This window comes from Seriola dumerili, unplaced genomic scaffold, assembly GCF_002260705.1.
Source record: "Seriola dumerili isolate Sdu_G_001 unplaced genomic scaffold, Sdu_1.0 BDQW01000435.1, whole genome shotgun sequence".
In the NCBI taxonomy this organism is placed as follows: Eukaryota; Metazoa; Chordata; class Actinopteri; order Carangiformes; family Carangidae; genus Seriola; species Seriola dumerili.
In genome coordinates this window covers 235642-249749 of record NW_019174690.1, presented here as the reverse complement: position 1 = coordinate 249749, position 14108 = coordinate 235642, and the positions used below count along the sequence as shown (strand labels likewise).

The window sequence follows — 14108 nt, the reverse complement described above, 5'->3', positions numbered from 1 at the left end:
GTTAGCATAAAGACTGGAATCAGGGGAACAGTTAGCTTAGGTTAGCATAAAGACTGGAATCAGGGGAACAGTTAGCTTACGTTAGCATAAAGACTGGAATCAGGGGAACAGTTAGCTTACGTTAGCATAAAGACTGGAATCAGGGGAACTGTTAGCTTAGACACTCGTCTCTGATCATTATCAGTTTGGGACCAGGACCAGGACCAGGACACCTGACTTAATGCTTCACTTTTTGTTCTTTATTGTGTTGTTGGTTTGTGTTTGTTTTTGTGTGTTAGTGGGTTTTGTGCATCTGACTGTTGTGTGACTGTTCTTATTCATCTTATTATTTCTATTTTATTTTATCATCACTGTTATTTATGATTTTATTCAGTATAAATGTTGGAAACCTGTCGAAGATTCTCCTCAAATAAAAGTCTGAAACTGATCAAATAAAAAAATCTTTATCATAAAACCAAACACACAAACATTCTGTTCAGATATTTATTGATCTGATGTCTGATATTTCCTTTCACATGTGATTCTGAACTTTAACGCTCAATTATACAAACTGCAGAGGTCAAAGGTCACAGACACACAGAGTCAATGACCTCCACTCTATTTACAGACTCTGAATCAGCCAATCAGAGGAAAGCACTCCCTCACTGTTTGACTCTCTGCTCATTCTCTTGGTCTTCTTCTGCTTCTTGAGTCTGGAGAGTCTGGACGATGCACACCAAAGGAAACTCCTGGTAAGACCCCCCCTCCTTTATTTTTCATTTTGCTGTTTGTGTGTAGGACTGAGCTCAAAGTCTTAATGTTTCTCTCAACAACAATCTGTGATATTTCACCTCAGCAGCCTCATGTTCTTCATGTTTTCATTCCTCATGTGTTCATTTCCTCACTTCAACTTTCTGTTGATGGGTCCAGACCTCAGTGAACAACCTTTACTCACTGCTGTGGTTTCATCCAAATACATACATGAACCTGCACATGGACAGAACTCAGAGAACAGAACAGGAGAAAACAACTCGTGTCTGATACAGTTTTCCTCGTTCCACTGTCAGCACACGCTGAACTGTCTGATAACCACCACACTGATGTAACGATGAGAGCAGCTTTAATCTGTGGAGCAGTAAAGTTCAGATCTTTGAACCTGAGCTCCTGGAAACTGTAAACTTCAGTAAAATCTGATCTTAGGTCAGTTTATGTTTTTACCTGTGAAGATAAAAACCTGCAACAGCAGCAGCAGCTTCTGTTAATCATCTTCACACAGACCTGCTTCACTTCAGACACAGATCAGAAACCCTGACACAACATTCAACACTCAGTCCATCCACTATGACGCAAACCTAAACCAGATCCTGACCCCGTCTCGATGGTGGATTATTCCTGTCCACAGTTCTCTTTGTGAAGCAGGACTCTGTTGGAGCCTCACGTCACGTCACGCTATTATTTAGTTCAGTTTAATACATAGAAGAGTCTGAACCTGAACCTCATTTTACTCTGCGACACTGATCCATCCTGATTGATTAGGTATTCCCAACATCATTTCAAATATATACAGTGTATATATGTGTGTGTGTGTTGGTGTGTGTACATCTTACTTTTGGAAACAGGTTGACATGTCGTCACTGCGCTGACAGATTTAAAGTTTTTATGACTCATAAACAACAAAACTTTTGACTTGTATTAACCCCCCCCCAGCTGCTGCTCCTTCGAGGACTACAAACTGACCACTGAATGGCTCCTGAACCAGACGAGTCACCGTCCAAAGGTGGCAGTGATCTGCGGTTCAGGACTCGGTCTCCTCGCTGACGGAGCTGCCAACAAACAAATCTTCAGATACCAGGACATCCCCAACTTCCCTGTCAGCACAGGTGAGGTGTAACATCCAATCAGACTCTCACAAACTGAAACGACTCTGCTCTTAATGATGCTGTCTAACGTACTGTCTGTGTCTCAGTCCAGGGACATGAGGGCTGCCTGGTGTTTGGAACCATCGAGGACACTCCCTGTGTCTTCATGCAGGGTCACTTCCACCTGTACGAAGGTTACTCCCTTTGCCAGGTGAGTCTTCATCACCGACCATGTCCACATGTTTAAGTTCAGGTGAGACCTGACCTGAGGCTCTGGATTCAGCGGTGGATCTGTTTACCGGGCCTCAGTTCTGGTCCTGGTCTCTGGCTCTGGTCTCTGGTCTCTGGGTGTGACTGAAAGAACAAGATGGTGGATCCAAGCAGCTGAAATGCGTTTCCTTGGCAGGAGGATGTACCTATTTGTTCACCTGTCTGTCTCTGTACCTGTCTCAGGTGACCTTCCCTGTGAGGATCTTTAAGCTGATGGGGGTGGAGACTGTGCTGGTGACGAATGCCTCAGGAGGAATCTGTCCAGACTTTAAGGTCGGTGACATCATGATTATCAAGGACCACATCAACCTACCGGGATTCGCCGGACAACACCCGCTGTGTGGACCCAATGACGAGCGGTGAGACGGGAGAACAGAGAGAGACAGACAGGAGGGCAGACAGACAGGGAGAGAGACAGACAGGGAAAGTTTTAAAAGTAATGTATGTAATGTAAATATGAATCTCTTCCTGTCTCCCTGTCTTTCTCTCTCTCCCTGTCTGTCTCTCTTCCTGTCCTCCTTTAGATTTGGGATCCGGTTCCCCTGTATGTCCGATGCGTACAGTAAGGATCTGAGGCGTGTGGCGTTGGACATTGGCTCAGAGCTCGGATGCAGTGACTTCATCAGAGAGGGAGTTTACTGCATGGTGAGTGGACCCAACTTCGAGACCATCGCTGAGGCCAGGATGCTGCTGATCCTGGGCTGCGACTCTGTGGGTAAGACAGGCAGACACGGACAGACACTCTGTCCTCACTAATTGGTCATTTAGAGGGGAAACCATCCCGCTGGGCTCATTAATAATTGACGAGTCTTAATGAGTCTTATAGGTGAGTCAGCAGGTAGGGGGTGGTGATTGGCTCTCGGTGTGAGGATTGTTGGACCGTGCGTCTGACCACAGTTCAGATCCAAACAGAGTTTTTCAGACTCACCAAGGCCTCAGAGGTTTCAGTGGGTCCTTTGGACAGTTCTAGATGTTATTAAGAGGATACTTAAGGATCGTCTGGGAGTCCTGGAAAAGGTTCTGAAGTTCATGATGAGGTTCTAAGGTTTCTGGAGTGGATTCTATGGATGTCTGAGACCCATGATCAATGGTCTTTGTTAGGTTTCTAGTGGTCCTGGAGAAACGTAAAGGGTCCAGTGATAAGGATTAAGGGGTTCTTTGTGAGGTTCTAGGGGTCCTTAAGAAGGGTCTAGAATCTTTAAGATTCTAGGTTTTTGGGATTCATTGGGGAGTATCTAGCAGTCCTTGTGATAGTTTAAGTTTCCATAAGAAGGACCTAGCAGTTCTTGAGAAGGTTCTATGGTTCCTTCAAAAGGGCCTATGTTGCCTTCAGAATGGCCTAAGGTCTTGAAGAAGAACGTGCGACCTTTAAAGGGATCTAGATTCCTTGAGGACAATCTATTTCTTTTAGAATATTCTAGATTCCCCTAGGATTAGGTTTTTGATGAGGTTGTAGGACAACTTTAGGAAGTTCTAGGTCCTTTGAAAGGGTTCCAAGGGTTTTGAGAAGGGTTCTATGGTTTCTGGACAAGGTTTCATGGTTCCTCGAGGAGGATCTAGAAGGTCTCTGATGTTTCAGGGTTATTGAGCCAGAATGAGGAGGAGCTAGGGGTTCTTGATACGTGTCCTAGGTTTTCCAGAGTGGTAAGGTGGTGATAAGGATCTTGGGGGTCTTTACGTTCAAGTCCATGGAAAGGTTTCAAATGGTCCTTTTGGAGCTTCTTGGAGGAAGCTGTACACTCACTGAGGAGGTTTTATGGGTCAGGGAATCCTAGAGAGTTTCTCTGGGCCTCAACTCAACCAGACCCACCATGAACCCGGTTCTGTTCAAGGTTTCTACCTGTAAAAAGGGAATTTTTTCTTGTCACTGTCACCAAGTGCGGCTCATGGGGGAATGTTGGTCTATATGAAACATACCCCTTCTGTTGTGCATTATATAAATAAAATTTACTTGATTTGGCCTTAGGTGTCCTTCAAGAGGTTTACGTGGTCTTGGATAGGGTTCTGTGGGTCAGTAGATCTAGTGCTCTTGTTTTTCAGTATCAGCTGATTGTGACTCTTTATTTAATAAAAGCAACAGAATGAACCGTCGATCAGTCGGTGTCAGAACCAGATCGAAGGACGAACACGAGGCCAGTTTGTTTCAGCAGGTTCTCATTAAATATGCCAGCTGATTAAATAATCATGAGACAAAGTGGAACCCTGCAGCTCAACAAACTGTTAAATACAATCAGGATGGTTAATGAAGTCACATGACTCATTTCCTGGTGTGTTTACACTGATGTTAAATACCAGCAACATTCAGTTCTCACCTCCTGTCGACACCAGTTTACACAACTGCTTTGATCAGGTGGTGATTAAATTCATAAGAGATGTGAACAAGAAGTTCAGACTGTTAAAGTCAAAGTTATATTAAGATATAAAGTATATAAAGTTCATTCTCATTATCCTCCTCTTCCTGTCTTGTCTTCAGGTATGAGCACTGTTCCTGAGGTGACCGTGGCCAAACATTGTGGACTCAGAGTTATTGGTTTGTCCCTCATCACCAACAAGGTCAGTTTTTAAAACAGCAACAACATCTGATTTGACAGCTGTGACAAAACCACATGATGAAGTACAATAACAACAAAACATAATAACCTATAAATGCCGACGACAGCTGTGTGACAGAGTGACAGCAGTGATGTGGTTGTGTAACGGTGTGACTCACCTATTTGGTGCTGCAGGTGTCTCTGGACTACAGTCGGGAGGAGAAGGTGAACCATGACGAGGTTCTTGAGATCAGTAAAATGAGGGCGGAGGTTCTGCAGAAACTTGTCACCACCCTGATCAGTCGCTGCCAGCAGCAAAGCATCAACACCCACTGACAGAACAACACCAGAGTCAACCCCGGCACCACTGTTGACGACTACACCACAGTCCAGCCTCGAGGTGTCAGTGAGCCACTGGTTTGCAGTGAAATGAGTCTGTAACTGTGTTGTGTGTTTCTGCTGCTGATGTTTTCCAGCTGTTCACAATAAAACTCTGTAAAGACTCAGATTAAGCCTCTGGCCTGTCTCTTCAGTCTACACATAAACACCTGAACCTGTTCTCTTGTTTTTAGACAGGTTTCCTGACATATCTGGGATCTGCTCAAACACGGCATCTGTCATTTTCTGCTACACACTCGATCACAACGACTAAAATCCTTCATCTTCAATCATTCAGTTAAAAACCACGGAGGTGTAAAAAGTGTGTTTTCAAAATGTGACTTAAAACTGGATAAAAGTCAATGTTCAGCTTCTGTCAGACACATGATCATAGAGGATATGATGTCATTGACAGGCGACCAATTAAACGTTACCATGATGAAAATCAGTAAGAACACAACTCAACAACATATAGATCAGAGGTCCAGTTGTTTTTAATGTGGAAGAGTTTCGTATTAAACCTTTAAAGTGATGGTTCTCAGCTGCTGCTGTTCTCTCTTCACGTCTATCTGTTGTTTCATGATGATGATTGACAGGTCAACAAGACCTCTGATTGGCTACCTGCTCCACTTCAACACCAGGTGCTGAGGGCTCAGAGCCAACTTTCTGTTTATGTTCTGCAGGTGTGATTGACAGCAGATGGAGAGAAGAAGAAAAAACATTGTGTGATAGACAAACATCAGGAAGGAAGGAGAAGGTGGGGAAGGAGAAGCGGAGGTGAAGAGGAGGTGGAGAATCTCGAGCCGGCCATTTATTTTAGAAGCTGAAATCTCCTCTACCTGTTGGTGACAGGTAAAATTAAACTCATATGATTAAACTGACTGTAGACAGGACAAGCACTTTGAGACCAGTCAACACCAAAACCTCTGAGCACACACACACACACACACACACACACAGACAGGACAGCTGTCACCTGCTGTGTGTCCTCATGCTGAGTTTCTCTGCAGCAGCAGTCGGTGTGATGAACCTGCTGAGAGACGAGCTTCTTATTCCCCGACCGACCGAGGAGAGAGTCAGACTGCAGACCCCGAGGAGACGGCCACAGCTCCCAGTCACAGCTCCCAGTCACAGCTCCCAGTCACAGCTTCCAGTCACAGCTCCCAGTAAAAGCTCCCAGTATGGCAAGTTCCCTCCTGCGGTCAGTGGAGATCTCTGCTTCCCAGTTTCTGGATATTTTTCATCACTACGACAACGACGGTAAACCTGCTCAGTCACCTGATGACCTCACCTGTTACCCGTTGTCTGATCTCAGGTAGATCTGATGCTGCTCTCTGTTCTTTCAGGAAACGGTTTCATTGAAGGAAAAGAGCTGCAGAGTTTCATCCAAGAGCTGAGAGAGGCTCGACAGCAGGCGGGGCTGGTGAGTTCATACACACCTGTTCATCTGTTCATCTGTTCACTTGTTCACATTTTCCTGCTGTGACAGATTGGGTGAGGATAATAAGAATAATAATTAAAATAATTTTTTTGTTCTCCACATCAGAAACTCAGATGATGTCAAGTGAAAACGAAAGCAGCAAAATGACCCGTCTTTATTAATTAACCATTTAATTCACTGAGCAGCTCAGAGGCCACCGACAGCTACCGCCATCTTTTAAGGTGGAATGTTTTCTTCGGTGTTACTTGATGTGTGATTGACATTTGGAAATCAATAATACACCTTAAATGTCAATATGACTTTGACCATTAGTGTTTATCAGCTCTATTCATGACAGACTCTTTAGTGATGATCGGATCTTCAGCTTCTTCAAATGTAGATAAACATCAACGTGATCATGTGACTGTAGATATTTTATTTCATCAGGAGAATAAAAGTAGTTGAGCGTCGTTCCTGGAGGCTACGGCAGCTCTACACCTGTGGTTCCTCCACAGGTTGAATGTCTTCACACGGTCTTTAACAGTGATGTTTGTTGGGAAATGTGAAACATTCATATCGCACACGTCGCAGCTTCACAACGAGTGAGTTTGGTAACATCATAAAGGTTTTGATCAGGGACTGGTGTGATTGGTTCAACTTGAGGGTAACTGATAATTTTTGATCAAATTTTTGAAAAGGTTCGCGATGATTGGACAAAAAATTGCACTGATAATTGCAATTATGACATGGCGACTATCTGGAGGGACTGATTAATGAAAACATTGAGGTGTGTTAATTTCATGTGTGCAGCTGATTGAACCTGTGGATTATTGATTATATTCCGTGACTGAATGAACAGGTTGATGGAAGATGAAACACATTGTTGTTTCAGGATCTGACTGATGAGATGAAACAGTTAGTGAGTGAATATGAGAAGAACTCCGAGCAGAGGATCGACCTGGTTCAGGTGAGTAAATAAAGCTTCAGTATTCAGACATTAATCTAACACTGCAACACTCAGAATTTTGAGTTTTACTTCATACTGCAGTATTAGTACTTTTAAAAGACCTGAGTACTTCAGCTGCAGTGGAACCCAGTTCACATGAAGTGTTTCCTCCAGCTGGTCCAGGTTTTACCCACCGAGGAAAACTTCCTGTTGTTCTTCAGACAGCAGCTCAGCTCCTGTTCACACTTCATCCAGGTACAACACCTGCCCACATGTCCACGTGCTTCATTGTAATGATTACAGTATAATTAACTGCTTGTTTCCTGCCCGTTTCCTGCCAATTTCCTGCCTGTTTCCTGCCCGTTTCCTGCCTGTTTCCTGCCTGTTTCCTGCCCGTATCCTGCCTGTTTCCTGCCTGTTTCCTGCCCGTTTCCTGCCTGTTTCCTGCCCATTTCCTGCCCGTGTCCTGCCCGTGTCCTGCCTGTTTCCTGCCTGTTTCCTGCCCGTTTCCTGCCTTGTCTCTCCAGGTGTGGAGACGTTATGATGCTGATCACAGTGGATACATCGAGGCTGATGAGCTGAAGGTGATTTTTTTGGACTTACTGATCAGTTTAACCTGTACCAGGCTGTTAGCTGTGGTAAAGCAGATCGCAAACAAATTAATAAGCTATGCTAACACAATGCTATGCTACCATGGTGCTATGCTAACTGTCCTGTAGAACTTCCTGAAGGATCTGCTGCTGAAAGCTAAGCGAACATGTGACAACAAGAAACTCGATGAGTACACGGCTGCAACTGTAAGTACAGCAGTAGTACTGTGCTAGTACTGCAATAATACTGCCATTATATTGTAGTAATACTGACATTGTACTGTAGAAAAACAGTCATTTTACTGTAGTAATACTTTAGTAATACTGTAGTAAGACTGACATTATACCGTAGTAATACTGTCGTTCTACTGTAATACTACTGTGGCAATACTATGGTAATGTGAGATTACACTGTAGTAATACTGTGATTATACCGTAGTATTACTGTAGTAATATTGTGATTGTACTGTAGTATTACTGTACTACTATTGTAGTAATGGTGTAGTAGTACTGTAGTAATACTGAGATTATACTGTAGTAATACTGTCATTATACTTAAGTACTATTGTAGAAAAACTGTTTTCTTTTTTCTTTTTCAGTTAAAGATTTTTGATTCAAATTCAGATGGAAAACTCTGCTTAGCAGAAATGTCCAGGTGAGTCTGAACTGGTCTGAAATGGTGTGAACTGGTTGGTACCACTTTCAGCTCGACTATACTGGTTTGTACTGGTGTGTTGTTTCAGGTTGCTGCCTCGTGAGCACAACTTCCTGATCAAGTTTGAGGTGAGTCTGAAAGATCTGATGTCAGTGTAGAAGAAACATTGATGTGTGTTTTGCTGTATGACTAAATACATTGAGTCAAAGCTTGACAGATAATAAATCACCAAAACCCCCAAAACTTTTTAACTTTTTTAAGTTTTTATGCCTTACTATATTATGATGTTTTTATGACGTTTTATGCATTATTATACTATGATGTTTTTATGCTGCACTATACAATGATGTCTTTGACATTTTTATGCCTTATCATGCTATGACACATTTTATGCCTTATTGTACTATGACGTTTTTTGATGTTTGCATGTCTTAATAAACGAAGACTTTTTTATGATATTTTATGATGTTTTTTTGACATTTCTATGCCTTACTATAATATGACGTTTATTGAAAATTTTATGCCTTATTATACTACGACGTTTTTTGACGTTCTTATGCCTTACTATAGTATGACGATTTTGACGTTTTAATGCCTTACTACAATATGACATTTTTTGACCTTTTCATGCCTTACTATACTATGACATTTATTGAAATTTTTATGCCTTATTATACAATGATGTTTTTTAATGTTCTTATGCCTTACAATACAATGAAGTTTTTATGACATTTTATGCCTTACTATACTATGACATTTATTGACATTTTTATACCTTATTATAATATGAGAGTATGACGTTTTTTTTCATTTTTATGCCATACTATACTATGACGTTTTTATCATTTTTATGCCATACTATACTATTTTTTTTCTTCATTTTTATGCCTTACTATACTATGACGTTTTTTTTCATTTTTATGCCATACTATACTATGATGTTTTTTTTTCATTTTTATGCCTTACTATACTATGACGTTTATTGACATTTTTATGCCTTACTATACTATGACATTTATTGACATTTTTATACCTTATTATAATGAGAGTATGACGTTTTTTTTCATTTTTATGCCATACTATACTATGACATTTTTTTCATTTTCTATGCCATACTATACTATGACGTCTTTTTCATTTTTATGCCATACTATACTATGACGTTTTTGTTCATTTTTATGCCATACTATACCATGATGTTTTTTTTTCATTTTCTATGCCATACTATACTATGACGTCTTTTTCATTTTTATGCCATCCTATACTATGACGTTTTTTGACGTTTTATGCCATACTAAACTATCACATTTTTTCATTTTCTATGCCTCACTATGACGTTTTTTGACGTTTTATGCCATACTAAACTATCACATTTTTTCATTTTCTATGCCTCACTATGACGTTTTTTGACGTTTTATGCCATACTAAACTATCACATTTTTTCATTTTCTATGCCTCACTATGACGTTTTTTGACGTTTTATGCCATACTAAACTATCACATTTTTTCATTTTCTATGCCTCACTATGACGTTTTTTGACGTTTTATGCCATACTATACTACGACGTTTTTTTTCATTTTTATGCCATACTAAACTATGACATTTTTTAAAAATTTTTATGCCATACTATACTATCACATTTTTTTTAAATTTTTATGCCATACTATACTATCACATTTTTTCATTTTCTATGCCTCACTATGACGTTTTTTTCATTTTTATGCCTTTCTAAACTATGACATTTTTTTCAATTTTTTATGCCATACTATACTATGACGTTTTTTCATTTATATGCCATACTATACTATGACGTATTTTTCATTTTTATGCCATACTATACGATGACGTCTTTTTCATTTTTATGCCTTACTATACTATGACGTTTTTTTTTATTTTTATGCCATACTATACTATGACATTTTTTTCATTTTCTATGCCATACTATACTATGACGTATTTTTCATTTTTATGCCATACTATACGATGACGTCTTTTTCATTTTTATGCCTTACTATACTATGACGTTTTTTTTTATTTTTATGCCATACTATACTATGACATTTTTTTCATTTTCTATGCCGTACTATACTATGACATTTTTTTTTCATTTTAATGCCATACTATACTATGACCTATTTTCATTTTTATGTCATACTATGCTATGACGTTTTTTTTTTATTTTTATGCCATACTATCCAAGACATTTTTTTTCATTTTTATGCCTTTCTAAACTATGACATTTTTTTCAATTTTTTATGCCATACTATACTATGACGTTTTTTCATTTATATGCCATACTATACTATCACGTCTTTTTCATTTTTATGCCATGCTATACTATGACGTCTTTTTCATTTTTATGCCTTACTATACTATGACGTTTTTTTTTATTTTTATGCCATACTATCCAAGACATTTTTTTTCATTTTTATGCCATACTATACTATGACGTTTTTTTTCAGTTTTATGCCATACTATACTATGGCGTCTTTTTCATTTTTATGCCTTACTACACTGTGACGTTTTTTTTCAGTTTTATGCCATACTATACTATGACGTTTTTTTACATTTTTATGCCATACTATACTATGACGTTTTTTTACATTTTTATACCTTACTATACTATGACGTTTTTTTCATTTTTATGCCTTACTAAACTATGACATTTTTTTCAATTTTTTATGCCATACTATACTATGATGTCTTTTTCAATTTTATGCCTTACTATACTATGACGTATTTTTCATTTTTATGCCTTACTATACTTTGACGTTTTTTTCATTTTTATTCCATACTATACTATGACTTTTTTTGCATTACAATATTATGCAATTTTATGCTTTATTATACTATGACGTTTTTTTTTTTTTTTTAAAGTATATTTTTTTGGGCTTTTATGCCTTTAATGGACAGCACAGTGGAGAGTGACAGGAAACGGGGAGGCAGAGAGAGGGGGAATGACATGCAGTGAAAGGCCGTCCGATGCGGGATTCGAACCGGGGCCGACTGCAGCGAGGACTGTAGCCTCTACACATGGGGCGCCTGCTTAAACCACTACGCTACACGACGCCCCTACTATGACGTTTTTTGATGTTTTCATGATAATTTATACAATAGTAAACTATGACTTTTTCTTTCTTTTTTTTTTAAAACACTCTCTATTACTTTTTCAAACAGCCAGTACATAACTATGGCAGTGGATAAGCACAGGACAAATACAAATAAAAAGGAGAAGAGAAAAAGAAAAAAAAAGAACACACATATGTATACATGTACCATACATACAGAGATACATACTATACAAAAAAATGACATCACTAAGTAACGAACAAAGGTTTCTCATATAACTTGTAATTACCAGTGTCCTAGTTCATCCCTCCCCGGTCATCATAAAGCGAGGTGTGCCAGACCTTCATTCTACTCCCGATAGATGAGCCCATCAATCATCTTCAATTTCACTACTATGATGTTTTTATGATTAAGTATCATCATAGTCATAAAAATTTCATGGTATAATAAGTTTCTGTCTCTTTCTGTCTGTCTCTCAGGGCCTAAAGATGTCCAAACTTCAGTTCAACAAGATTTTCGATCTCTATGATCAGGTCAGTTTCTTTTTCATCTTGTATTAACATACGCACTGCAGATCTGAGGACTGAGCTGACCTTTGACCTTTGTCGTGTGTGTGTTTGTGTGTGTCTCAGGATGGCAGTGGCTTCATGGATGAATTAAAGCTGGACTCTCTGCTTAATGATCTGTGTGAAAAAAACAATAAGGTCTGAACACACACACTCAAACACACAGTAACACATCATGAATTCAGTGTACAGGTGTGCTCAGTGGAGATGTGTGTGTTTCTCCTGCAGGTGGTGGACTCCGCAGATCTCCATCGTTACCGCTCGTCCATCATAGAGTTATCAGATGGAGGGAAATTGTACCGCACTGATCTCTGTCTGCTGCTCTGCCATGACGACTGAAACGCTGCAGGGAAACACCTACATCACCTGGCTCCTCTGACACACCTAATGTAATGCCTCACAGGTCATGTCCCCTGCTCCACCCACCAGGCTTCAGTTTTAGCTCCAGTGGTGTTATGTCTTTCCTCTTACGACCTTTAACCCACCTGTGTAGTGTGAAGTATTTGACTGGTACCATGTTAACATCACAGATATGTCACTGCTTTAACATCTGTTGTCTTTAATGAAGAACGTATAAATAAAATGTAAAACCATCAGTGTGGAAATTACTTTAACATGTGAAATGACCATAGGAAACCTTCTAACGACGGTGTTACAGACTGTCAGTGTGAGGGTAAATGTCGTGTGTATGTGTCGCATCTGTGTTCATGTTGAAATAAACTCAGACGTCTGATGATTTAACTTCTCTGTTTTATTATCAAACAGCCACAAACATGTTTGTGTTTACACTGAGCATGTGCAGACAGTAACATGACTTGCCCATCAGCTACAGGCAAACAGGCTAACAGTGTGTTGGTGAGGTAGCTGATCAGATGATCGATCAATTTTCTTGTAAAATATCAAAACTTTCCACTCAGAAGTCAGTTGGTCTCACCAAGATGACATCAGCAGTGGGTCACACAGTCTCTGTGGTAACATCACAGTTATCTGATTAGTTGCTGTGGTTTAGTGAGTGTTTTTAGGATCCTTTAGTGCTTCTGATCATCGCCTCCATCATCTTCCACTGATCTGAAGTCACCTGAGACACAAACACAAAGGTGGTTTTATTTCTGTAACATTTTTGAAGTTATTTTACCTTATCATACTATGACACATTTTATGCCTTACTATACTATCACGTTTATTGACATTTTTATACCTTACTATACGATGACATTTTATGCCTTAATATATATTGATGTTTATTGGCATTTTTATGCCTTATTACACTGTGACATTTTTATGCCTAACTATAATATGACTTTTAATTACATTTTTATGCCTTATTATGTTATGACATTTTTATGACATTCTATGCCTTAGTACATTATGACATTTATTGACATTTTTATGCAATACTATACTATGGCGTTTTTTTTCATTTTTTTTGCCATACAATACTATGACTTTTTTTTTTAAATGTTTTTATGCCTTACTATAATATGAATTTTTTTGCCTTACTATACTATGACTTTTTTTTCATTTTTATTCTATACTATGACTTTTTAAAAAATATATTTTTATGCCTTACTATACTATGACGTTTTTTTCATTTTTATGCCACACTATACTATGATGTTTTTTTTTCGTTTTTATGCCTTACTATAGTATGATGTTTTTTTAATTTTTATGCCATACTATACTATGACATTTTTTTTCATTTTTATGCCATACTATACTATGACTTTTTTTTCATTTTTATGCCATATTATACTATGACTTTTTTTGCCTTACTATACTATGACGTTTTTTTTATTTTTATGCCATACTATACTATGACGTTTTTTTCATTTTTATGCCATACT

The 14108-nt window shown here is 38.9% G+C and overlaps 3 protein-coding genes across 3 annotated transcripts in view; 2 read left to right on the top strand and 1 right to left on the bottom strand.

Moving 5' to 3' along the window:
- The first annotated feature begins 624 nt into the window (after positions 1–624).
- LOC111234111 (purine nucleoside phosphorylase-like) lies at positions 625–5147 on the top strand. The gene is made up of 7 exons (XM_022762036.1): positions 625–731; positions 1687–1859; positions 1946–2049; positions 2292–2467; positions 2633–2823; positions 4582–4661; positions 4835–5147. Exons 1-7 carry the CDS (start codon positions 709–711, stop codon positions 4973–4975), a joined length of 888 nt encoding a protein of 295 aa, XP_022617757.1. The 5' UTR covers positions 625–708; the 3' UTR covers positions 4976–5147.
- A 979-nt stretch (positions 5148–6126) lies between these two features.
- calb1 (calbindin 1) lies at positions 6127–12910 on the top strand. Its single transcript, XM_022762046.1, has 11 exons — positions 6127–6277; positions 6364–6440; positions 7330–7404; positions 7558–7638; positions 7911–7967; positions 8103–8180; positions 8573–8628; positions 8717–8756; positions 12178–12231; positions 12331–12402; positions 12493–12910. Exons 1-11 carry the CDS (start codon positions 6199–6201, stop codon positions 12601–12603), a joined length of 780 nt encoding a protein of 259 aa, XP_022617767.1. The 5' UTR covers positions 6127–6198; the 3' UTR covers positions 12604–12910.
- An 82-nt stretch (positions 12911–12992) lies between these two features.
- Positions 12993–14108, bottom strand: part of decr1 (2,4-dienoyl-CoA reductase 1) — a 9511-nt gene continuing 8395 nt past the window's right edge. Inside the window, exon 10 of the mRNA XM_022762002.1 lies at positions 12993–13342. Within this exon, the coding sequence (XP_022617723.1) occupies positions 13283–13342 (60 nt within the window). The 3' untranslated portion in view covers positions 12993–13282. The remainder of the gene's footprint in view (positions 13343–14108) is intronic.